The sequence below is a fragment of the Daktulosphaira vitifoliae genome, unplaced genomic scaffold (genome assembly GCF_025091365.1).
Source record: "Daktulosphaira vitifoliae isolate Bord-2020 unplaced genomic scaffold, ASM2509136v1 Scaffold_3, whole genome shotgun sequence".
Classification (NCBI taxonomy): Eukaryota; Metazoa; Arthropoda; class Insecta; order Hemiptera; family Phylloxeridae; genus Daktulosphaira; species Daktulosphaira vitifoliae.
In genome coordinates, this window is record NW_026099574.1 from 11,038,082 (window position 1) to 11,064,413 (window position 26,332).

Sequence of the window (26,332 nt, forward strand, 5' to 3'; positions counted from 1 at the left end):
TTTTTTTTTTTTTTTGATTATATTAATTTACAATGTAGTGCTTTAAAAAACTTCTGTATATATATATGTACATAATATACTATTTACATATTTATAACATGGAAACTTTCTATTAAGAAATTTCAAACATTATACATCTGTATCTGTCAATGTCCCAGGGCTTTCTTTAGGATTTAACTTGTTGTCGGAGTTACTATAATAATAATGCAATGCTAATATTAATAATAGTACTAGTACTAATATTAACCTGAGTCATCTAAAATGTGTAGCAGAATCCGCTGTGAATGTTTAAAAAACGTCCGAATAAACCGTGAGAACCTAGTATTATACATCTACTAATACATTTCTAAAAGGACAGCCCATTACCTGATTTGATAAGTACTTAAATTAACGTATTGAATACACTTGGAGCTTTTGTATAACTACACGATTAGGAATCGATACGCAACTGCTGTTTATCTTGTATTCAATAATCATATGATCCCTAAACCTAAGAAAGAACACAACGATAATTACAAATTTGGTGGTGGTCGAGGTGTAAACGCCTTATATTTCATTGCTCTTATATTTATGTATAATAAGGCCTATGACTGAATGGGCGTATACCATAATAGCCGTGCGGTACAGATCCGAATATCGATTGTTTTTCAGTTATAATTACAATATTGTTAAGCGTTCTTGATGCCGAATTGCAGGTGTCGACATTACCATAAATTTGTGGTGGAAAAAAAGGTAAGAGTAACGCAAAAATGGCGATTCTGAACGACCTCTTAATTGTGGTAATTAACTGTTGGCTATCGTGCACGTTCCTCGGAAACTCATTTTAGTATTTTTGCAATAATTAACTGCTGTCTTAAGAATATCTTCTATTAATAATATGTATACATGAGTTCATGTGATAACCTCGTCGGTGGTGATTACATTTTAATAAATGGACCGTATTTTTATATTATGGGCACGCGCGTTTTTCACATGGTTGGAACGCGGTTATCAGTACGGTCCATCATCAATAAGTATGTTGAAAATACCCGCCTTGTGAATTATGGTTATCGAGCTCCTCTGTAGAGTTGCGGGCGGAGGTGACGATGAGTTCGACAAGGGTACATTTTGTGTTGACCGTAAGGTGTTACAGTATTCACACGTTCTACAACAATAATTACTATCGTTATAGTTATAATATTCTAGGGGGAGGGGTTTTTAACTTATCGCAAAGTGTCGGTGACCGTACTAACGACCTAAGGCAAATTTACGATTAATATCCGTTAAGTACAATAATGTAGACCACGCTTCTTCTTTAAACTTGGTATACATCTTAAATTACCCAATGAATGTATAACTAAAACGTTTTAAACCTTTAAATATACTGATGACAATCTTTTTTTTTTTTAAAAAAAGACGTGATCTAAGTTTTATTTAAAATATGATGTATGAAATGTCCTCCTAATATATAATGTGCATAACTTAGCGTTTGTCAGGCGTATTAACTCGTGTTAAAAATTAGGTAAATATTACTTAGCACATAATTTGTATTGATTTAAATAGTTATTAATCTCGAATAATAAATTAGTAATTTCAAACAATTATTTTTAAATTAAGTTTTTATAATTTTGTTAAAATTTATGTATAAGGTATCAGAGTATTGATTATAAAAATAATAGTCTATGGACTTGTATTCGTATTTGTATAGCAATATAGTTTTAAGAGCCTGTTGGTTGCATTTCATGATTTAACACTCGGCGGTTACTAAAAAAAAAAACTAATTAGCAATTAAACGCGTTTTTTATTTTTAAATTTATAATATTCCTTAGTATTTGGCCGACCCCTAGTAGTTGGGAATAAGGCGAAGAAAAAGTAAGAGAAGATAATATTCCTTGATAAATTAAAAAATTATAAATCAAGATATTTTATTTATTAGTCCTACGATCAAAATTGATTAAAAAAGTCTTTAAATTTAAGATAATTATCTTTGTACAAATCTTGAATTGATTTGAAAAAGACAGTAACTCATTTTTCAAGAGTTTAAAAATAGAAAATAAAATTACACCCTATATATTTATCAATTTTTTAAGTAGTTTAATTCCGATTCATGCCTGATTTTCGACATTTCGATGAAAGTTATTCTAAGAAGAGTGAAACCTCAGTACAAATTTTTCAAAATCGAATTTTTTGAGTTACTGCCTTATTTGTTGCATGTAGCATGGTGTATGTTCTATGTGACTATCTAAATTATGAAAAAATTTGGTCATATGTTAAGGTACACAAGTGACCACAAAGAGCAGCTAGACCTGTTATTATCTTCTACAACAATTATGTAAATCCATCTAGGTATTAGTATTATTTATATCATATTAATAAGTCTTGTTCATGATATTATATATTTTCATATTAATCAAAGTATTTAATGATAAATAGAAATTTTATTTTATTTCGTCATGAAATTAATAAATAATTAAAAAAAACAAAGGAGACACGGTATATAAATTACTTTAATTATAATAAAAATAATAAAACAATGTTGTTGAATGATAATCGAAAAAGACGTACTACCTGGTTTAAAGACAAAAATGAAAAATTGTTAATTGCTTAATCATGAAGCTATGGAGTTACTAATTACATAATTAATAAACCAAAAAAAATTATGGTGAATTAAACGTAAATCATATGTAAGCTATTAAATAAATTTAAATGTTAAAACTAAAAATTATTAATTCTAATATTTTCTATAATTAAAAATTTAAGTGAATTAAATAATTCAGTTGGAAAAATATATATGCAAATAATATTGATTTATAAAAAGCTTTGATTGTCTTACCACCAACGAAAATCGTAGATATTTTTTAATTTTAACATTTTATTAGATGTTTTTAGTGTTTTTACTTATTTTTATAATATATTATATATTTTTATTTTTGATATAATAAAATACGACAATTTGTTATGCATAAGCTTTGTAATTTTTAGTGACGGACTTCTTCTTTTATTATATAATTTACTTGGAATTTTTAGCTAAACATTAATGTTCTTTTATAAATAAAATTAATTTAAAAGAAAATAAATAACTTTTTTACGTTTAAATTTCGTTCTTGCAACATGAAAGTAAAAAAAATTTTGATAACCTATCTTTTTTTTTGCTCAAAAACTAGTATAATCATAAAATTATTTCAACATATGCCAAAAAATAATAGGCGAGGAAGTGATAAGAGATGTGGAAAATTTTAAGTGTTTAGGATCAGTTGTGCAAAAGAGCACATGTGATTTTGATGTGGATGTAGAACACAGGTGAGATAAAAGAATTTCAATGAGGTAAATTCTATAAGATTGTAGTGAGATCAGCTATGATGTATGGTTCAGAGTGTTGGGCGGTTGACAAGAAAGTAGAGCAGAGAATTAGTGTAACAGAGATGAGAATGCTTAAATGGATGAGTGGAGTGACTAGAGAAGATAGGATAAGAAATGATCATATAAGACGGAGTATAGGTGTAGCGTCAATCGTAGATAAGATGAGAGAAAAAAGACTTAGATGGTTTGGACATGTTAAGAGGAGAGAGGAATTGGAAACTCTAAGAACTATTATAGAAATGATTGTTGAAGGAAGAAGAGGTAGAGGAAGGCCAAAAATGAGATGGAGGGATGTAATTGAATACGATATGAGGACGGCTGATGTGAGCGTAGTGATGTTGGAGATCGTGTTAAATGGAAGTTTAGGGTAAGGGTGACCAAACCCAAGTAGTTGGGATTAAGGCGAGGAAAAAGAAGAAGAAGGAGGAGTATTGTTTCATAGTATTATATTAAATATATTTTCAATGCGCAGTTAAAATTGTAGAAATTTACTTATTTGTTTTTTCTATGTGTCAATGTTTTAATAAATTCTATTAGGTATTTCCTTTTTCTAATTTAGGTAAATGATTAATAATTGTAAGTTAATCGTAATCTGTTAAATATTTCAGTATTAATCATATATTAAATAGCGTTATCAGTCGAATTTTATCCATTAAGTTAGAATAATCAAGAGTTTAGGAAATACTTAAGCCGTAAACATATACTATATCTAAAGCGATTCATTTATTTCACAGCATACATATTATATTACATCATAAACTATTACGTTGGGCTATTAAAATTCTTGTAATTAATAAGGTTGATTAGTTTTGATTGAAAAATATGAAAGAGTATATTTAATGTAGAAAATAACTGGTCTAAACGCGTCTCTTATATATTAAATGTGAAACAGTGGCAATTGTAAAATTTTGTTATGAAAGGATAGTATACATAAAATGTTTTTTTATCCTCTCTAACAAAATAAAAATTGTTTAATCATTATCTAAATTTTTCTTTCTGTTGGTATATGACTTTCAAATTTTTCTTAAATAATTAACTGACGTGAATTTAATGGTAATTTTAATTGTAACCGAATGTTTGTAGTATGCTTTTGGAAACTCATTTCCTGTGTAGTTAGTAAACATGTTTCTTGTAGTGTAAAAATTAATTCTCAGAACAGTTTTTGTCTCAAGTTATGATGTATAATTTGTTCTATTTATTTTTACGATCAAATATAAAATATCATCGTAGTAGGCGCAACACAGAGTCTTATTAATACATGAAATATGTTTCAATTTGTTTTCATTTTTTTAGTAGTACTATTTTATAAGTCAGACCTTCAATAATATAATTTTTTTTTTTTTTAGTTTTTTCGGTGACAGCTACAGATTAAACAAATGGGTAAAATATCGTTCAATTTTTACAACGGCAGTTTCCATTCGCTCCCGTCGTTAGTGGGTAATTTGTCACTACCTGCAACAGCAGCACTAACAGTAAGTCAACTAATGCCGCCGTCCGACCACACATTCTCCTAATCCTTCTCGTTTAACTTATGTTGACCATTAACATGGTTTTCCTAAGTACCTCATTTATTTTTGTTACTTCTCTTATAACTTTATTTCTATATCATAAAAGTTTTCGTTGCAACCGCAAATCAAGTCATGTACATATAACAACTGCATTTATTATTTGTTTGTGTAAATCATTCACATCGTGTCCAATACTCGTTGCGTTGTACGTTCAACGTTTTTTTCTTTGGAATACGTATAAATATTTCAATAAATTCTTTTGGATCGTTAATGCTTCGTTATGAACGTTGTCATTTTTATCATACGCGTTTTACATATGTTATTATAAAAAATTATTCAGAGCAAGAAAAGTTAGAGGTTTGACAGCTAAAAACGTCGTTTGTGTTAAACGCGTACGGATGACGATGGTCAATAAATATTTTTTTAAACGAAATAAATCTTTCATATTTTTATCGGATGTGTGCTGTGTATACAAGCCGTATGAAAACGTGTTAACGTTCTTTGACACACGATATTAATTATACGCATAATAAAATAATACCATGGCGAAATAATTGTACTCAGGAACATTGTGTATTATTATACATTTCGACATGAATGTGTAGTGTGTTTAACGTACCCTATTGGTAAGCGCCTGCAGATAAATGAACGCATAAATTAAACGGCCGTATTGTGTCTATAATTGCTGTTCTGTATAATTATAACTCGAGCTGATTCAGCTCAGCTGAATCGAGAAGCGACCAACTGGCTTATCGGAGACTTTAACGCCCCGGTTTGATCAACGCATGTTGTTGAACTGTGTCATTTTAGAATTCCTTGATAATATTTCATTCAATATCTATGTAATGAAATTTTGTTTAGTTGTGAAAATGTTAAAGCTTTGACTTGGCTTCAGGTAGACTAAGAAATCCAACTGTCCTAAAGTTATGTGGGCAAATGATTTCAGATTTCTTGTTAGATGTACGTTCATGAACATACTCATTCCGGTTTCTATTAAAAATACATTCCAAACAATGCGTTCCATGAACTACTTAATAATCCAAATATATCACTTATGTGTCAATGAGCTCATGTTTTTATTTTTCAAATGAACGGTACATCGGATTAATGACATCGTTTAGTTAGTCTTGTATGTCAATATAACTTGAATATTACCATGTAGATCAGTCGGAATCGCCTTGTACGTTATAATAGTTTATTGGCAGAGTGTTTGATGTTATACATTATATATTATATAATTAGTACAGTTTTTCTGCTATGTAGTTAAAATATATTTTTTATTGCGTACTTTTTTCTACCTCATTATAAAAGAAATATGCGTTTAGTTAAAGAGATGGAAAATAAAAATCATATTAATAAAACAGTGATAATAATGATAGGGCATTGTAAAATTTCTTTGAGCTGCAAAATTACAATAAATGAATAACATTTTAAAAAAAATGTATCGGCATTCAGTTTACTTACGTAAGCACTTGATTAGTGCTGACGATGACTGGCTGTTGGCTATTTTCCATGTTGTCTTTGACCTGCAACACGCAGTGTATCCAAAGCCAATCTCCTGTGGTCCTCTTTTGTATTCTGGCCAGCAGTATACAAGATCGATCTTGTTCTGACTGTGTTACTGCAAACAATACACAACATCCATATTTTTATAATTATACTGTTATCGTAGGTTATAAAACAGTACTTAAATATTTTTTAACGATTTAATATATTAGTATATTACAGCATTTATTCGAGTTCATATATCACAAAAAAGAGCTGGTAATTATATATGCATTTAACGTATATACTTTTATGAATGTATTACATCCTTTCCGTGATTATTTCCTGTACAAACGCCTCTAGCCCGTTAATCACATGTTTTTTTTGTTTATTAAAGTGTATATATGTAGTTAAATTATACTCACTCAGTCTGTGTTTGCTTTGGGCTTCTCGCATGCATTCCCAGTGTAGCAATTGGTACCATGAAACTCCTTGAAGTTCAGCACGAGAAAACCCTAGGTGAAACTCTCCTCTAAAAAATAAAAGATAAAAAATTAAATAATAAGATAGCGATTATCAAGATGGCCAAAATTCGAATAATGATCATTCATTGACCAATGCTCACGTAAAACCAACAATAATAGAGAATGCGCTATAGATAACAACTTTTTAGTGGTCAGTGTAATATAATTTCTATACAACCCATTGGAATGTAATTTCGAGTGATATATTTTTTTATATACCTTACAAATTACACGGTTTATACATGTATTATTTTGTAAGTGTATGCGGACAGAAAAAAAACGGGTCAGCTTGTATTGGTGTTGTTTGTGATCAATATCGAGATTTCGTTTTTTAGATCATTCTTGCTGCACTCGCGTGTTACGAATCGAGAAAGTCATGTATTTTATTTCATCTATTGTAATTTTATCTAAATTGCGCGTAGGCGGAGGGGGTGATTGTTTCGCAACAACTGTAGTAAAAAAAAAAAAAAAAAACGTAGCCCCCGGTGTGAGTATACGACTGCTGTAAACAAGCTATAGCCTATCAGTTTATAATAACCACAAGCCATTACGTTGTTATTAATAATTTAACCGAAGAAATTCTTGTTCAGTATGTGTCGGACCACAATAATTGGAATTTTGTTATCAAATTATTGAAAGAGTTTAATTTATAATGATTAGTTCAAATATTAATACATACTAAATGATTACTTTTTTTATGTATTGAGCTATTAGACGACAAGCTGCTGATATTTCTCTTTTTTAATCTCGCATGAAATATGTCTAAATATATTAATACATTGATTATAAATTTTCTAAATTTACTTATACAATTCTGAAGTTTTTTTAGTGGATCGCCGTAAATTTCAGCCATTAGTGCTATTATAGAGTTTTTCAACTCTGATTTTGTAACTGAATTTAAATTTCACTCCAAGAGTCACATAATGAGCTTTTAATACTATTATATTGTTTTTGAGATGCGGCACGTGCCTATAGTTAGTGTGTTTTATTAACGACTGAAGTATGGTATATATATTTTTTATTTATATATACGTTAATCTAGTTTTATTTTAAGAGCTCACATGAGGGCAGCGGATACGACGCGGTCGAAATTCATCATTTTGTTCTCATTATATAGTCATAAAAAAAATAATACACTTAAGTGACGTGATTAATGCGAAGTGGATGCGCGACGAAAGATTGATGCCGACTAAAATGTTTTGGTATTCATCGGGAGATCTCGCCCACACGACGGGGACACCCGACAAATAGTTGTGTTTAGATTGTGACAACTGTGGCGGCTATAACAAAACTGTTACTAATCACTTACACGTATGCCTTGTTTCTTGTAGTCTTTTAGTATGACATACTCGTTCTGATAGTAATAAAATATACTCTAGTTCCGACCAGCCGCAACGATATTGAAGGCGGTACGACAATCGGAATTTCTGTCTATAGATCATTATAACCCTTAATTATTGATTTTTTGCTAGTTTAGACAGATATTTCGATAATGATTTTTTAACAAGATTACTGACAAAATATTTTTCTGGTGATTTGTATGATTTTTTTGACTAATGTTTTTGTTTCCACTTATAATAATATTGAAACACACAGGAAGTTCCTTATTTACGTAAAATACATCTAGATAGTTTCATTATAGTCTTAACCTCGAAGCGTATGAATAATTCAAAAAGAGTATAAGAATCCAGTTCAAATAATTTGTATATTTAATGCTAACAATGAAGCTGTTTAAAGTACATTTAAAAACGTAATTTTTATGTTCAAGAAATATCACGCAACTTAATAGTTCATGCGTGCAAATAAGATTCATAAAAAGTCAACGCAAATTTGTAAGATCAGACAGAGTGTCATTCTAATGAACTATATGTTTTACTCACATTTTATCTACATGTATAAACTTCATGTCCATTGAGTGGATTGCTGTGAATACGGTGGTAGAACCTTGGACCACGGCTTCCCTGGTTTCTGGCATCGCTACCGGACTACAAGTAGCTAGGAATACGGGTTCATTTCTGCTGCATAAAGGCAGATAGGATAAGTAGTGACCTTGTACAAGTACAACCTGAAGTTAAAATGAATCTGTGTAGTATTATATTATATTTTTATTTAATTTTTATGAATATTAGCTTTGGTGCATATCTGAGAAGTTATTGGTTACACTGTGTTGTATTTTTTTTGTCAATACAAACGATTATTCTGGTCCTACTGGACCTATTTTGTTCAAAAATGGTTTTATTGTGATTTTTTGAGTTACATATTATTTAGTTTAAGCTAATATTTAAAATTTGGACTGAAACAGCTTTTTAAAAATTGGACGGATAATGAGAAATTTTTTTAATAATGCTATAGATGTTAATTTTGTTGTCAATTTAAAAAAAAAAAACAATCATTAACCAAGATGCTGTGCTAATACAATGAATTTTAAGATCTAGAAAAAAATGATACAAAATCTCAATATTTAGGAGGTATTGGATATTGAAGCCAAAAATCATATGACTTTTTTTAAAAATTGCCGATTTTGTTACATAGTAATGAAATAATTGGATCATTTTAAGTTATTTTTATTTAAAGCTTGTTTAATGGAATATATGATTAAAGTTATGATGACTTTTCCTCTGTAAATAAACGGCCTCTTAAGTCATAAACTATGTATAAATTTCTGATTATTTCTGGTAAAAATGATAAATTTATTTCAAATACGCGTTAGAGCCTAAAAAATTGGTTGAGGTGCATAATTTGTATATTAATTTATTTGTGTCATGATAAACAGATATAAATCATTCGGATTTATTAAAGTATTATAAATTAAGAACTCAATAGCATTCTTTAATTGTAATAACAAGATGAAAAACTGAAAGAACCTTTTGTTTTGAAAATTATTACCTTTTGGTCACCGAATCTCATTTGTCTTCTGGCATTCCTGGAGACGTTCATTCGACACAAGAACATTCGTTTGCAACCTAAGTCTTCTGCAGATGTCTGACTTCTTGAAAGTTCTGTCTGTACAGCTTGGTGGTCCTGCTTGTCGATCATATCGTATACACTGTCGCCGTGTATTAGAAGATCCTCCTGCACAAAATACGTGGGTTAGTTATTATAATTGCATTTTTTATTTAGACATAAATTAGATGCTATAGCGAATATGATTAACATTTAAAGAAATTCAGGATGAGATCGAATTTATGGATAAATTATTTAATATTGCTTGAGTATAATATCCAAACGACAGACAATTCTGTATAGACAATGCCTATGAGCGACTAACACGTAATACATAATATTATATTTAAACGCGCAGATGGATCTACAAGAGAAACAAAAATAACTCGTCCTACGTGTGTGCTTTATGAAATCAACGCCCATAGGATTTTTATCTATGGATCTTAATGATATTTCTCCGGCTGATATTCGGAGGAATCGCTCGAGGACTTGTAGGAGGAGTGCCAGGGAAACGTCCTCGGGGTCGTCTTCGCCCTAACGTAATAGACTAAATAAGGTTTTGACTGAGCTTGTAATAAGTAATAACACTGAATTATTCGAACCGATTTCATTACAATTTTGCAACATAGCTAGTTTATTGATACTTGTTGTTGATCGCTATGGTTTCTTAAAAAGTTTGTACTCAGTTGTTTCAGTGACAATGATGTATCACTATGAGATGCATTATCGACGAGATAACTATGGGGGCACGTGCCTCCTATTCAAGTAAAACGATTAGCACCACCCAATAAATATGAAAATCAAAATGTCATAATGAAACAGGAGTATTGTGCTCTTGTAAACCATATGGATCATAATAATAACATTATGATAGGTGTAGTACAAGCTACCATATAACGCTTGAGGCTACTCCTAATAGATCCGTCGTGACGACTACCGAAAGGTGTCGTGGTAGTTATCATTCATGGTGTGCGTGGGCGTGTAATCCGGTGTTCGAAATCAATGACGTGCTCTGATTATCCCTTATGGCCGTTTTAACGGCTCTAGCTCGATCTGGGACCCACGCGACGTGACTTGTACTCATTGAAATCGGACCGCAGCCGATTGTCATCTCCAATTTAGACACATTACAATTGGACAGTGTTTTTTCTATGGAGACGTCATGGTATACTTAACCCGGCGGATTCTATTTACTCTGCGTAATCTTATAACAGCGCGAAAACCAAAATTGATACATCTTTATAGATTTTTATATATATATATATATATATAAATTAGATTACGCGAAGAAAAATACACGGACTGATTAAAAATCAAAAGCGTTTGTACAATATTAATCTCATGTACATAACTCAGCGGGTGACTACTCCGAGTCGTAAAAAACACTTATCGGTAATTATTTGAAAAGTACGATGTCGCATGGAACGATTTTATTTCTTTAGCATAAATTACATCGTTTTCACGCCACATTTGAATATTTTCATAATCATTTAATCGGATAATATTCATAGTGTGTCCACAACTCTCAGAAACGATACCAAAGCAACGAACTTTGTTTTGATTGCGAGCACACACACACGTTGTAAATTGCAATTACCAATATGCCATGCCGTTGCCAGCGGTTGATATTAGTCACACAAAGTTCAATTCAGCCGTTAGCCAAGATCTTTTTCCGTTATTCACGCGCGTACATAAAAACGCCATTAATCTCCATTGTTTGTACAATAAATAAATAATCGCTTTTCTGGCGGCGTCTCTCTCCGCGGGTGTGCTATCCGCCTGGCTTGTTTTATATACCACAAAACACTTAGCGGTAATACGAGTAGGGAAAACAATTTTTTTTTTTGCTTTATCTTTGTAAAACCGTGTGAACGAAAACAAACGTGGGCTTCCTATCGTCAAACATTTACTTCTCAGAAATTCAGCAAAGAAAATTTATAATGACTAGTGCCGGTAGAACAAATTGCGGGGTCGCACCAATTGCACCGCCCTTTCGCCGGCCCTTATGATGACGAAATTATACAAGTTTAACATAGAGTTGAGAAATTTTGATTTGAAATTTGAAAATTGTATATATATATATATATATATATATCATTAAAAATACAACGCAAAAAATAATTAAAATAATTTTACCGTATTAATCTTATCATGTATTTTAAAGAAACGTATAGTAGTTTTTATGTATTTTAATTTAATTGTATATTTCTTTTGGTTCTTTTATTATATAACCGATGAAAGGTGTAAGATTGAAATTATGCGTAGTCATTTTGTGTGAACTGTATTTCATAGTAACAGTAGCTTATATTTTGCATTTTGTGTATGTAAATCAGTACTCATACTCCATTAAATATGAACCACTGGATAGTTGAATATATTAAAGAGAATTCCAGGGAAAATATACTATATGAGGTATAAGCGTTAATAATATTTTTGCTATGTATATGGAAATTTGGTTGTGTTTGCGAATAAAGGCAAATATCTAGTTGCGTGGGTAGTGAACGAGACTAACTGTCATTACTCTTATGTTTAACGGTTAACTTTTCATGTTACAGTTACTCTCGTTGAGGTGGGAAAAAATTCTAAAATGTTTTTTGAGACGGAAGTTTAACATTGTTGAATTTTAGACTGTGGGAAAAAATAGTGTGTAGAAAAAATACTAATTGGACAAGACGGGGCAGTGAAAGACGTGTAGAGATGAAGTCCGGATAAACAACTTAACGATGTTATAATATCTTTTCGGGGTACGTTTGGATAATCTTTTTAACCGGACGTTCAGTAAGCCGTTTCCGATTAAAGATACATCATGAATTCTAAACATATAGTTTAACTATTTATGTTTAAATATGGCCCATTCATGGTTAATTTGGTACAATCATATTGAAAATTGTCTCGCATTTTACTTAACTGGATGTGTATTTTCAGTTCATCAGCATAAAATTTGTTCGTTGGTGTTCGATAAAAATTTAAATGATTTAAAAACTCTGATAGAAGAATGATTTTCATCTATGTTCGAATTTATGTATAAAGACAAAACTGTAACAATATTAAGGCGGTACAGCTAAGACCACCAACAGACTTTTAAACAGGACACTATAATATAATATATAGTTCATACCCATCGGGTCTGGCTTAAAACGATTTCGGCACAATGTTTCTATAACTCAATGTCATATATTATTGTTTTAATAAGAGCAAATTATTGCACAGTTGCCTCCAAACTCATTGAGTCGTTATGATTGAAATATTTAGTAAAATTAAGGTACTCGTTATTATTGTAGTTTCTAAACCACTTTAATGATTTATTATATCACATTAAGTTTCTAATATTTAGTAAAAATAATAAATAGCCTTTATATTTAAATATACAGCTTTCGAGTTCATAAGATCTTTAAAACTCTTCGATAATCGGGTTGGCCGTAAAAGTCCTTCAATGAAACAATGATTGCAATGGCCTTCCGAAAGTGTATATATACAGTGTGATTGATTTATTGTTGATCAATAGATTTCTTCTAAATAATACTAATGTTGAGATTTCTTTTTGGCTTATTTAAGTAGTATTTCTCAAATTTTAAATAGTTAAATACTTTTTACATCCATCCCTCGTCTCTTATAAAGAGAACCGATTTATTTTTTTTAAAAAGCAACAAACATATTTAACTAGTTTAAACAAAAGAAAATTTTCTAATAAGTAAATGACTGGTTGATAAATATCAAACCTTAGATTATTTCTATATATTTATATTCGAGGTTTAAATAATACTAAATAAAATTAATAATTTTTTTTTTTCAAAATTATTATTATTTCTGAAGAAATTTAGCGGTCAATGATAAATTAATCGCCCCGATTATATATTTGTTATATTAGGCTATAGTTTTTATATGCTCAATAAAATTTAAGCGTTAAATAATTGATTCGGTATTTAGCAAACGTTTGGAATTTTGAGGAGGAATGGAGAAGTATATCGGTTGGGTTCACATATACCTGTGATAAGGCAGTTAGAACGTGCCCATGTACGATTTCTGGAAAAACAGCGACGACGATGGCGTTAATCTCGATGGGAAATCTGGTTTCTCTCATGATCTGGTTGTTTTTTCTTTTTTTTAACCCGTGTATTTTTTTTATTATTTTTTTTACGCGGTCAACTCGTATTTGTACCCTGTCGTCGAACGCTTATACAGCTGTATACATACATAATAAACTTGCTCGTCGATGATCTCTATCTGATGGTGTTGGTGGTGGTAGATGCGCGCACAGAAGCATTTTCAATATTTATTATATTAACTCCGTACTTAGAAGCTTAGTGGATAATATAGACGGCTTAATTAACCTCATTAGTGGATTAAATTCACGTGAACAACATATAGGCAAACGCGCCCGTTGTAAGAGATCGGTTGAACAACGTTTTCTGATAAAAAAAAAAAAGAAGACGATGTTCTCCGAGGTATAAAAAAAAATACCAGTAGGCGAACAATGCTCTCGGTTTGTGTTCACCCTGTCAGAGTGGTTTCATTTGCTAAGGAACTTCGACCATGCGAATCTTATAGCGTCGCGGTGATATATGAACGTGCATATTTTACTCCTTCGTTGCCTGTCCATAAGCTAAAAGAGAAACCCTCGATTGTCCTCGTCTAGTGTAAACATATTTATCAAAGTTTTCAAAACTACAGAGTGCATACGTCTTCCTCCTGATTTGCGTGTATTGTTTTTGTACGCACCTGTAGTACTGTGACCGTTATCAGGACACGCCAATGAAAAATAGTTGCGACGGGACCAGAGTGATAACGACAATAATATTCTATGTGCGTATTGACGTAAGAAAACATTTATACAAATGACAAATAGCCATATAAGATATATGCAATTTTTTCAATAATACGAAAAGCGCTGAAGTAGTCACGTAACAAACACCAGAGCGTCCTCTTTATGGCTTAAAAAAATAATTTACTGAATGAAAAAACTATAATTATCCACGATAATACACTAAGGTGCATTTGAAATATAGACGAATAAAATTGTGTGACAAAATTAAATAATCTGGTCGAGCTCTCTTATTACGGAGTATGGTTAATAACTTTGCTTATGATATTTAATTTTGAATATTTTATAACTTACAAGTTAATATCTATCTGGTAAACCGATAGTTGAAAAATCATTTAGTAAATTATATATTATATGCATATATATTTTGATTGATTATACTAAATACTACACGGTAAACTAATGGAAACAAATACATCTGATTAAAATAGTAATAATGTTGTTCCGTAATGACCCATCATTATTTTTTGTGTTAAAAGTTTACAGTAATATTAATAGGACCTGTTTTGACGGGTTATGAACAAAATCATAATTAAGATTATTAATTACAAATTAATTGATGTTGCTGCAATGATCTTTATGAAAATATTATTTACATATATGTATTATATAGTATTTATGGATATTTAGATTGTAATGGGTTACATCCCAATGAACCATATGAAATTGAAATTTTCGGAACAATGTTATAACACATAAACAGTATTTTACATTGTTGTAAATTGATAAAAATATTTGTATTAAATTATTATTACGGAAAAAATATTTCTCTATGTTAATAGTTTACTTTAGTGAAATACTTATTGAACTATGCAGGTAACAAAATAGCAAAATTTATTTTGAAATATTAATTGTTATGAAATGTGACTATTAATAAAATTGTCCTTTTCATAGTTATTTTCTGAGAATTGAGCTTGTTAGCAAACCTAATGTTGACTACGTTTGAATTATTTACTAAAGTCAGTACAGTAATTGTATAGTCTTGATGTTGTCGTAGTATTTTTAAAGTATCTTAACTTGGTAACACGTTCTTATGTTATATCTGTAGCGGCGGTACCGACAAAGAGCTGTTCCGCGTCAGGTCCGAATGAAGTATGTAAAATTGCCATTCATATTCTCTGTACGGTTTTATTAACCGGTAGTTAGCACAAGAGTTTGTTTTTATTCTGCTAAAATTTGCAATGAAAACTATTGTCGGAATTTTACTGAAAGAAGATACTTTCGCGAATATATTATTTTACTGCACAATATATCTGTCGGAAAAATCTGCAAAAATAATTTTAGGTAAAAAATTCTGAAACGACTTGGGAAATTTTTTTGTCATATTAATTGGAAATGGGTCACAGTTTGTTCTAGTTATGGTTCTCTAAAAAATAATTTAAAATGATACTTGCTCAACATAAAAATATAAGTATGACTATTCATGTACAACTATAAGCATTAATTTTAATAGCTATCAGTAACTCATTAGACTAGTTAAAGGTATCTATATTTTAGTTACAGATAAATGCAGGTTTGTAAATTATTGGCATAATAAATCATAAATAATTGCTGCACATAAATCTTTATCAACATTATTTACAACATTTATACAGTATTTAAAAATAATTCTTTGTCATGTAACACCTAATTTATCGTACACAAGGACGTTTATTTATAGATCTTAAAAAGGGAAGAGGCTTTTTTTCAAATAAGATATACTGAATAAAATTTAACAGAATGTACTTAATTCAATTCGAGTGAAATAATAAAAATAAAGAAAATTGCAAGAGTTGATCATTTTTATAAAACCTAGTACCTTCATAAAATTACTTAAGCAGAATCAGTCTTTTTGTTAAAATATTCGTTAAAAATCAATTTAAATTTGAACGTAGTTTGCGGCTCTGATGATTAAACTAATCATCAGAGGAATAAAAACTTTATTCCTCTGCTACCAGCTTGTCAACGAGTCAATTTCTCGAAACACTTAACCTTACACATTGCCGTATGACTGTTTACTTTTATGATCTTCCAGAGAAATCGATTTACTAGCAAGTGTGTTGTGTACGTTGGTGAAGATTTATATTGCGACCTGTAGGTTTCCCGACAAAATTTATGGACTTCGCGGAATTCGATGTTAATATTGTATCACTAGTTAGTTAGTGGCGGGGAAGTGAAAGCACTCCATATCGTCCGAACGAACAGTATTAAAGAAAGGATAAAGCACATACATTGAGGATTTTGCACAAGCGTTATTGATTGCAACGACACCGATCTTTGTAAAATAGAAATGGAGAAAAAAAATGTCCTCTGGTTGTATTAAAAATGGTAAAGATGGTTATAATGATAGCACGTATACATAATGTCTCAACAGCAATTTATGGGTAAGGAATCAATAAATGACGTTAGTCAAACGTCTAGCATCAGTGTTATTTGCACAGGCCATACGTCTCCAAGGCGGTCCTAATGAACCTTATCAAGATCGTAGGAGTCTATTTTCTCATGAAACTTTGCCCGCCCCGTTGACTTTCTTTCAGAAAAAAACATATGTATCACTACTTTCTAAAATAAATACAAAAATCATCTTACTAATTGTTCTGCATTGTCAATAAATCCAAAAACACGTCGACTTAAACATTTTAGATTTATCAAGAATTTTTTTATAAAAAAAGTCATTATATTTAAAAGTATTGTAAAATAAAAATATCTTTTAAAATAGCACTAATATAATTTTTCTTTGTGGTTTTCTTATTTATAGTAAAATTTTTACTTTCTGTTCCACAATTGATGATCTTGCTTTTTCATTAAGTCCCTCGTATTTACTGACATAAACTATTTACTACTGGATTTGAGTTTATTTATGTAAATAATTTGAAGAAGTAATTAGCCCATATAAATATTGTTTTTAATTAGAATGACGAGTAAAGCTTATAAAGTATGTCCATTTTAGGAAACAAGTATGTAAATTTGTTGCATTTTCGACCTTGATGAATATTCTTTAGAAAATATTAACGCACTTGTACACTCCTATCTGACCCAAAAAATTACATTTTATTAGCCATTAAACTATTATTATTATTATTATTACTTAACATTACACTTAAATATTAATTTTGTTAAGATAACGCTATTTAGGACGAATTTTTTTTTTTTTTTTAGTGCCAATTTTTTTGTATCAAGTATTACGCTTTGCATACCAAGTAATATTATCATACTTTTTTTATGTTTAAAAAAATATTCATAAAAATGTCATTTTTTAATGGTTAATAAAGATAATATAACAAGTAATTACTGCGCTATAATTGTTCGTGTGTAAAAATATCCTGCTTTTTAATACGATTTGGGATTTTATAGGAATCATATTATGTCGTATTTTATATTTCTTATTTTATGGAAATATGGCTTTTAACATTATTTATAATATGGGCGCGTTTGACGGAAATTTTTCGTGTAGCTGATGATGACCGATAAAGTTAATTGTGTATTCAAACGAGAGGGCGGTGAAAATAATAATTGATAATGTATATGCATTGTAAAATTGTTTTTTTTTTTTTTGAAATATTTTTTGTTTTCTTATTCTGAACTCAGTCGGCTTATTTTGACAAGTATCTATATTACTGTATTAATAGTGCACTTGATTTGATAATATGAATGTATTATTTTTACTCTATGCCGCATATCTTTACACTGCGGCGACTGTGGTGGTCACACAAAGGCGAGTAAAGTTGGTCCGCGGGCAGCACGAATACAGCGACGTGTAATAATTATACGTCTCTTTGGACACATAATAACAACATTGTAGTCTGTATTTCACATTGACGCTTCTCTAGAGGAGGACCAGAATCGGAATTTGCGCGCGTCAGCAGCTAAGAAACCTTAGAACGTAATGTTATTATTGTATACGCGTGTAATAACGATAATAAGTACAAAAACAATACGCCTACAATGTGGTCAAGTACAGTTGGGTACACAAAATATTACTCCGGTGGTGTACGAGACCACAGCACAGTAAAGAAGTGTTGCTGCCAAACGAAGGCGCGTGCGGGATTTGTCTGTATGGGCATGTTCTGAAAGCATTAATACTGTTATTGTTATTGTTTCATCCTGGGGCGATGATGATTTAACGGTGGTTTTACGGTAGGATAGAGTAGGCAGTCGTAAATGGCGTAGGAGTTATGGATGAGCTGTTTTTCGGCGGCTGCAGACTATTGTATACTGTGCACCGTCAAAGTGGTTTTCCATAAACACCGCGAGACCTATGCATGTGCATGGTCTACGGAAAATAGAAAATAATAAACAAATTAACTTTCGCTCATAAACCGCCGTGCTGTTAGATCCCGACGTCCGATATTATGCTAATTGAATTTTTTAACAATATATTACGGTCAATACGCTGTTACCACCCCCGTACAACGCCAGCGTTGGTTAACCCAATGGCCATAAAACGATCGTCGGGGGTGCGGTTAATTTCGATGTACGAGCAATACTGTGATGTGTTTAATAGTCGTTGAGGTTTTTTTTACGACTGGCTTGTAAGGTACTAACGACGTGTGGGTGAATCGGTCGTTTGTAACGGATTTCCGGAGATCATTTTATCTCGACGATCTCAAAAGATACTGTTTTTGCATCGATAAACATGTAATGTCAGACTCATAACCTAATGCACGAGAGTTTTATTATGCACATATAATATTAGTTGTAGCCGTCGTTATTTTTTAATACGTGTCATAACTGAATCAAGTTCCGCAGCAACTCGGATAGTTAAGTGGAAGAGTGAAAGGAAGACGTTAGAAATGGATTTTAGCTTCTATGGATTGCTAATTAATTTGAAAATATTTCTCGGTGTTTAAAATTCGTGTAGTCTTCGGAAAAACGGTGCTTATTGTGTACTACACTCGGAGGGGCTTCACAAACTTTAGATTTATACATTTGATAGGATAGGCACACTTAGTCAATGTTGACGCGTTAGTAAATTTGAAAGCAACTCTCTAGAGCTGATTAAATACATTTAATTAATATTTAAGGTGTACGAATCGAGTATAGATATAATCTGTGCATTCCATCATCCGTCGGACGCGTAACTAAGAACTGTGCTTCGCACCCGTAAGCTCATTGTATATAGGCTGTGGTGTGCAAAAACAAAAGGTATTCACAGAGTAAAAAATTCCGTAGGTAAATTACCGGCAATAAATAACCAATACCCGTTTTTCCATTAACAGCCGTAATAGAGAAGCGAACGAAAGAGAGAAACACATTATTATGTGTATGTTATTATTATTCCGGAAAGCTAGTGCAGTTTTGGTATCTCGAAACTAACGACACATGTATATTGTACTGTTGCGGGTGAAAGGCGTGGGCGTCAGGGCAGAGCCTACGGGCTCGCGAGCAGTGACCACAAAACCTGTTTCCAATATACATTTTTTTTCGAATCATAATTATTGTACAGTTCTCGTTCTTAATATTCTTTTAAATGCGCTCGGATATGGAAATCGGACCGGTCTAGAAATTAGGTAATTGTTTTTTTGCCGCTTTTCATTTCGTATCCATTGACAGCAACTTTAACCCCGACCGGCATAGGTCAACCGCGTGTTACAAAACAAATGTTATTGATACTAATTTACAAAATGTGGAGTGGCTAATCTACAGTTTGAAATATTATAGCATACTGAGAGAGTAGTAATTTTATAATTGCACTATTCAGGTCTTGTAATACAATTGAAATTGCTATGCTTACCATGGAGTGGCCTAAGTACTCGGCAGCGTTATCTGATATGTACAGCAGTTTACCGTTTTGTGTCATCATCATCAAAAACCCACTGAGTGCCTGTAAACAAATAACAAGTAATTTACTAAAAAAAAATCTTGTCGGAAAAAGAAACATGAATATATTCATGCAAAGTAGTGTACATAAAAATATATTATAATTAGCTGTTCATAGGTTTTACATTTTTGAGTTGTTGAGTTATTACAATTTTAATTGGATTCGAAATTTAATAAACCACCTTCACGGCAACTATTAAGTCATGGATGTTGATAATATTAAAACAGAGAGCGTTAGTTGAGGAAACAAATCGAGGTCTTTTATACTGAGGAGGTTAGTAAAACATATTATTAGTTGATTGTTTAATTATCACTGTGAATAGATTGTTCGTTACTTGGTGAGTAATTAGTTTATATTAAAAAAAAACATATTCCCTATAAATTATTTTAAATTTTATTTAATTGTATGGTCATACTTAACGTATTAATTATTGGATTTAACGGTGTACCATTAAAGTACTATTGTAAATAAATTAATTGGTAACGCTTTACTTTTTAGTAATCAGCAATAACATACAGGTGGAATCTAATTATTTTATAAGTAAGTACATAATACTGTAAAATAAATAGAAACTATGTATTACGATTGAATTACCTTTGATGAGTTTTTTAGTGATCATTGATATTGGCGTGTTCAGGATTATTTCACGATGAAGGTTATACATAAGAACAAATTTTATTTCCTCTCACATTGACTATCCTATCTTTGACTTAGACGTTTGGAAATTTTAAACATTTGTGATTAATGACTTTAATTTGAACGCAATATCATAACTATTTGTATAAAATGAAATACTGTCTATTTTCTTTATTTATTTTTTGTATGTGATTTCAAAAGTATAAATTTGTATACTTAATTTGCATGAATTATTAAGAGGTTAGTTACTGCTGCGCTATGAAAATAATAAACACCGTAAAACTTGTGTTCTGTGGGTTCAGGACTATTAAAAATTTCACTATATTAAGCATTGTCATACACATAATAACAGATCTGAGGTAGAGTGCTCCTACGCAAAAAGAAATAATTCCATTGAATCTTGTAGGGTATTGATTGATGACCGAGTTACAAAATCAAATATTCATAGAAATACAAAACTTACGGGTTTCTACGGGTTCTGCATACTATTTAGGGTATTAAGTTTTAAACATTTCAAGTTAAATAATAATAATGCAAATATGAATGATTCGACCTATTTATACATGCGTCGATCAACTTTTGGAGTGTCGCCAAATACCATGCCTTAGTCCCGGTTAGTTAGTTTTCTTTTTTATTTTGATGTACATATTATTGCTGTTAATGCTGTTTGATGAAAAAATCAAAGTTGTTGTACATACTGTAGCACTTTGAGTGAAAATGTTGTATTTATTTACACATTCGCAGAGCAACTTACAAATTTTTACATTCTATTCTTATAACAGACTTGTTTGAATATATTATACATTTAAGTAAGTCGTTTTAGTGATGATAAAATACAACCGTCTAATGTAAAATTGTCAGCGTCTTTTATTTTATTGACTTGGCAATGAAGTACAGTATTAAGAGTTATTATAGAATTTAATAACTATAATAATAAAAAATAATAGTAAAAATTAATGCTGCGACGGAACCGAAACATGCGTGTAAGGTCGTACGTTTTTACTGTAATTTTTTATAATTTTTTGCGGCTCTTGCCAAGCATCCCTGACCCCGTGCAATTTCATAGCCAACACGACCATCCTACTATTGTATCTATATAAGTATATAGCTACGGGTGCAAGATTGATGTAAAATTCTGACCAGAGGTTCCTTCGAATTATACAATTATCCGCGTAGGAAATTATACCGCAATTATCCGTAACCAATATTTCCCTTCGGACTAACTGCAAGCCCGTTTTTTGATTTTTATATTATACACGTGTAATTAATCCGACCGCATTTCGTTTGAAAGTACGTTTTTGATTTTACGTTCAGACGTTATGATTGTACTCGGATTTTCATCTTCAACGCGCATAGTATTATCGAATGAACGGACTAGATGGATTATTGGTAAAAAAAAAAAAATAAATGATATAAAATAGATTTATTTTTGGCCGTTTACACGCGAGAGGTTTTAACGGGTCGTCATTTAATTTTCCCGATGTATAAAATGATTTTTTATCGATATTATACAACTTAACATTGGATGATACAGCAAGTTTCCCATAGTTTCTCGTTGTGTTATACGCGTCTGACACCTGTGCCATTTATAATATGTTACACGAGCCGGTTGTATTTGAACCAGACCGCGGCGCCCGTTAATAATACATTTTTTATCCTATAGTAGTTTACCGTCGTAGTTTAATTAGTTTTTTATATTGCGCCGGTTAATCAGTAAGTGTATTTCGTAAATATCTTTAGCAAAGTAGTTTTACTGAAAAAGCCGTCGTTTCTACAGGCCCGTCGTGCAGTTTCCAGCTTTCCAAAGGATTGGATATGAAAATTTATTCAGATGCATAGAGCGTTCTAGTAAAAGCCGCGCGGGTCCGGTCGCTTGGAATTTTTTTTTTTATTTCGCCGGTCAGATCCGACCGACAGGAGGACGTTATTACTTGCGACGACAACCGCTTAGTGATTGATGGTCGCCGACGTCACGGCGCGGTGTCCCATAGGGCCGCCACTGCGGCTTCAGCGGGAGACGTCTAAATAACGCTTAGGCGGACTATCTATCCCGACATAATGCTATTATAATTTCTTTTTGTCACCAGTGCAGTACCGTAAGCGATACCGGTGATCACCTAACGGATTATCGACGTAGTACCGGCGGACGGGTGGAGTACAAGAGTCAACGGTGTAATAGCGGTCGTCGAGCGTTTCGGGTCGCATTAAGCTTGCGAACTCTGAACTACAAATATTGAGCGGCTTAATAAACGGCCAATAATAAATAGGCTGTACTTACGTCCCGCGGCGGCGGCTCGGACGTCGCATAGACCCCGCGAAGACAATACCGCAGTTAGTATTTTTATTTAATCTACGCACACGCATAATAGTCTCTGAAGTATGTACGCAAACACCTTCGGGTCGGCGGTTAATGTGACCTCTTTAAGAAAAAGGCCTGTTTAATTGCCCGCCCATTAGTGTGGTGTTTTATTGCAAACGGACATATTTTCATCTGTGCAACGTTACCTCTTTGCTTTCGGCATGCCATTCGCGGCGTTCTCCGTCTTTGTTCATTCTTTATTTTTTTTATAATGACCGCGATGATGACTTAAACTCGTGGCTCGACGATTTATGGCTCTAATGAAGGATCGACGGAAAACAATTAAATGTAATATATTATGAAAACGCACTGTTCGGTATGGTCTTCGAACCGACAAACAATCGCTTAGTAGTACACCACAGCAATTGTACTTAGTTAAACGGCCGGATAGACTGTGAACGATTTCTACGACCGAATTGTAAACATAAAACAATAACTGCGAGGCGAATCCAGTTGAGTCCTTCTAGTTCTAGTTCAAATCAATATCAAAAGTTAATTTTGAACGTTGCAAAACATAAATCTTGGTTATGCGATAAAAATAATTAATTTTATACGCTTAAGTGTAACACGTGAATAGTTAACGTGCGGGTCTTTTTTAAGTATATGCGAATATTTTTTTAGTAACCGGTCGCCAGAAAACAGCATCATAACTATTATTAATTATAGTAATAGTTAGTAATGTGAGCGTTATAATTACATACGAAAGAGAACCAACACACCAAAACCTATTAGCGTGTATTACATTTGTAGTGAACACTTCATTTACTCGCGTTCAAGTTTCCGAACTCTTCACATATTGTGGGAATAAAATATATACACATGTGTAATACGTATACGTCGAGTGTGTGCTTAACCATTAAACTATCTAACAGCTATATTTTGTAATTTAGATACCGTATCGGAAACAAGACTTTCAGTATAAACTAAACGCGTGCATGTGAAATCATCAATCATTAATAGAGTAGCGTTAAAACATCATAGTTCTACCTGATAATTTCAACGACAACGTCAGTTAGATTTTCAGTGTTTATACTTAATAATTAAACATTTTTATGATAACAAACAATAAAAACGTACATATTTAAAAATTTGGCTATGGACATTATCTGTTACTATTTTCTTGTAATTGGCTGTAAAATATAGATTTTCAAGGGCAGCTTCGATAACCAATACTCGTTAAGTTAAGATAAGGAACTACATAAAACCATCAACGTCTGTACAGCAGTAAAAAAACCTAATGAAAATAAAAAAAAACGGCTGGCAACCACTCAACAGAAAATAATACGAGTACTAAAGCGCATTTATCGGTGTGACCGCACAGCGCACGCGACATGGCAATGCTTCTTATTAATCGCTGAGGCTTTTAATAATTTTAAGATAACCCCTAGTAACTGCCATCCGTATAGAGATGCAGTTTATGAGAGTGTGTACATCTGCAGCATTCCGCGTTGATAACGGATCTACGTTCGTTTATCATCGGCGGGCGCTACTCGGTTTTGATTTTCGTGCCGTATAAGGTGTCACTAGACAAGGATTTCCAATATAAATGTGCAACGCCGTTTTTACGCTATCTTATCGGGAACGGACACACAACCCGAGTGGTTCAGCAGTTTCTTCTGTACGATTGATTGCCGTTACGCGAGAAAATGATTTTTTGTTAATTATTTCCGAACCGATTCTCGAAAAATAAAGGTATTGACTTTTACTGGATACGCGCGATAAAATTGAAACTTCTGTCCCTCTGGTTTTCTCAAATCGACGTAAAAAAACTGTACCGAAGAACGACTACACAACTTGGCCATGTTACTACTACTTTATGGATAAACGTCCGGTAGAATGTTAAGAGAGGCGGGTGAAAAATGAATAACGATCTGCAGCGTCGTCGGTGTCGTGTTGTGTTTTGCTCGAGACATAAATCCAAGACCGTGAGAACTGTATCCACCCACCGTCGTGGCTACACTGCACCAGTAACCCCGTCATATTTTTATTATTATCATTTTACACGGTTCGAAATAAACGCATCAGTAATACATAAACAAGTATTGATCGCGTCACTGTAACGAGATCCTGCGGACGTCGTTCTACTTCCGTGTTAATTTTATTCGCTTTTGATGTAAGAAAATAATTTTTGTTTTCACAATTTTCTATAATTATTACAGAAATAATAATTTTCTAACGATTTGTTAAGGTTTTTATTGTATGGCTAACAGAGTACACCGCAAGTTGTACAATTTAACGTACACAACGTGAACCGTTAGAGACGTGTACCTAATTGTGTGTTTACTTGAAAATCGTGTTGCCTTAGAAAACTAAACGATACATGATCATATGATTCATATACCGAGTGCAGGTACACGTTGAATAGTTGATTGTTTGCGGTATTTTGCACAACATTTTCGTCGACAGTGAATTTCAAGTGAACACGACTCTGACAATTTCTTTGCTACTGCACGTTCCAGAAGAGTTTAATTTCAATTAATTTAATCGAAGATGTTTACAACGTGCGAAATAAACAGCTTCAGCCACCAACACAATAGAACGGATGATGGCACTTGTTGTTATTTGTTTTGCAGATGTATTGTGTGACCTCGCAGTTTGAAAAATCTCGGGTCTGCAGGATATCTAGATCTGAGTCGCGGTCGGCCCGGCTGGACCGAGAGCGTAAACCAGATCTAGCCATAAATCGTTCGTGGGCGAAACAATACATTACCATGTACGTTTCTATATCGATTGGGCTTGGCCGCGGCGCGTGTGCAGCTCATCCAGTATAACGTATATTGTTCAATAAAATAAAATATATAGAAATCGATTGGTATCGACCGGGCATTCTAAGGATTGCCCACAACACTGGAAGAAGGGTATCCTCCTGTATAAGTAGCTTTAACTTATAAAAAACGAGATAGGTATTTGGAATTC

The 26,332-nt window shown here is 32.2% G+C and overlaps 2 protein-coding genes across 3 annotated transcripts in view; one reads left to right on the forward strand and one right to left on the reverse strand.

The window, feature by feature from the left end:
- The window catches only part of LOC126900977 (uncharacterized), an 80,903-nt gene that overhangs the window by 8,069 nt on the left and 46,502 nt on the right, over positions 1-26,332 (forward strand). Inside the window, exon 2 of the transcript XR_007702938.1 lies at positions 4,686-4,811. The gene's annotated coding sequence lies outside the window, so the exon portion shown is untranslated. The remainder of the gene's footprint in view (positions 1-4,685; positions 4,812-26,332) is intronic.
- LOC126900968 (PAS domain-containing protein cky-1) overlaps positions 1-26,332 on the reverse strand; it is a 69,700-nt gene that overhangs the window by 5,453 nt on the left and 37,915 nt on the right. For both annotated transcript variants that reach the window (XM_050677014.1, XM_050677015.1), the window contains exons 4-8: positions 20,335-20,424; positions 9,743-9,928; positions 8,737-8,921; positions 6,758-6,864; positions 6,312-6,468 (exon numbers count right to left, since the gene is read on the reverse strand). In XM_050677014.1, coding sequence (XP_050532971.1) covers positions 6,312-6,468; positions 6,758-6,864; positions 8,737-8,921; positions 9,743-9,928; positions 20,335-20,424 — 725 coding nt within the window. The remainder of the gene's footprint in view (positions 1-6,311; positions 6,469-6,757; positions 6,865-8,736; positions 8,922-9,742; positions 9,929-20,334; positions 20,425-26,332) is intronic.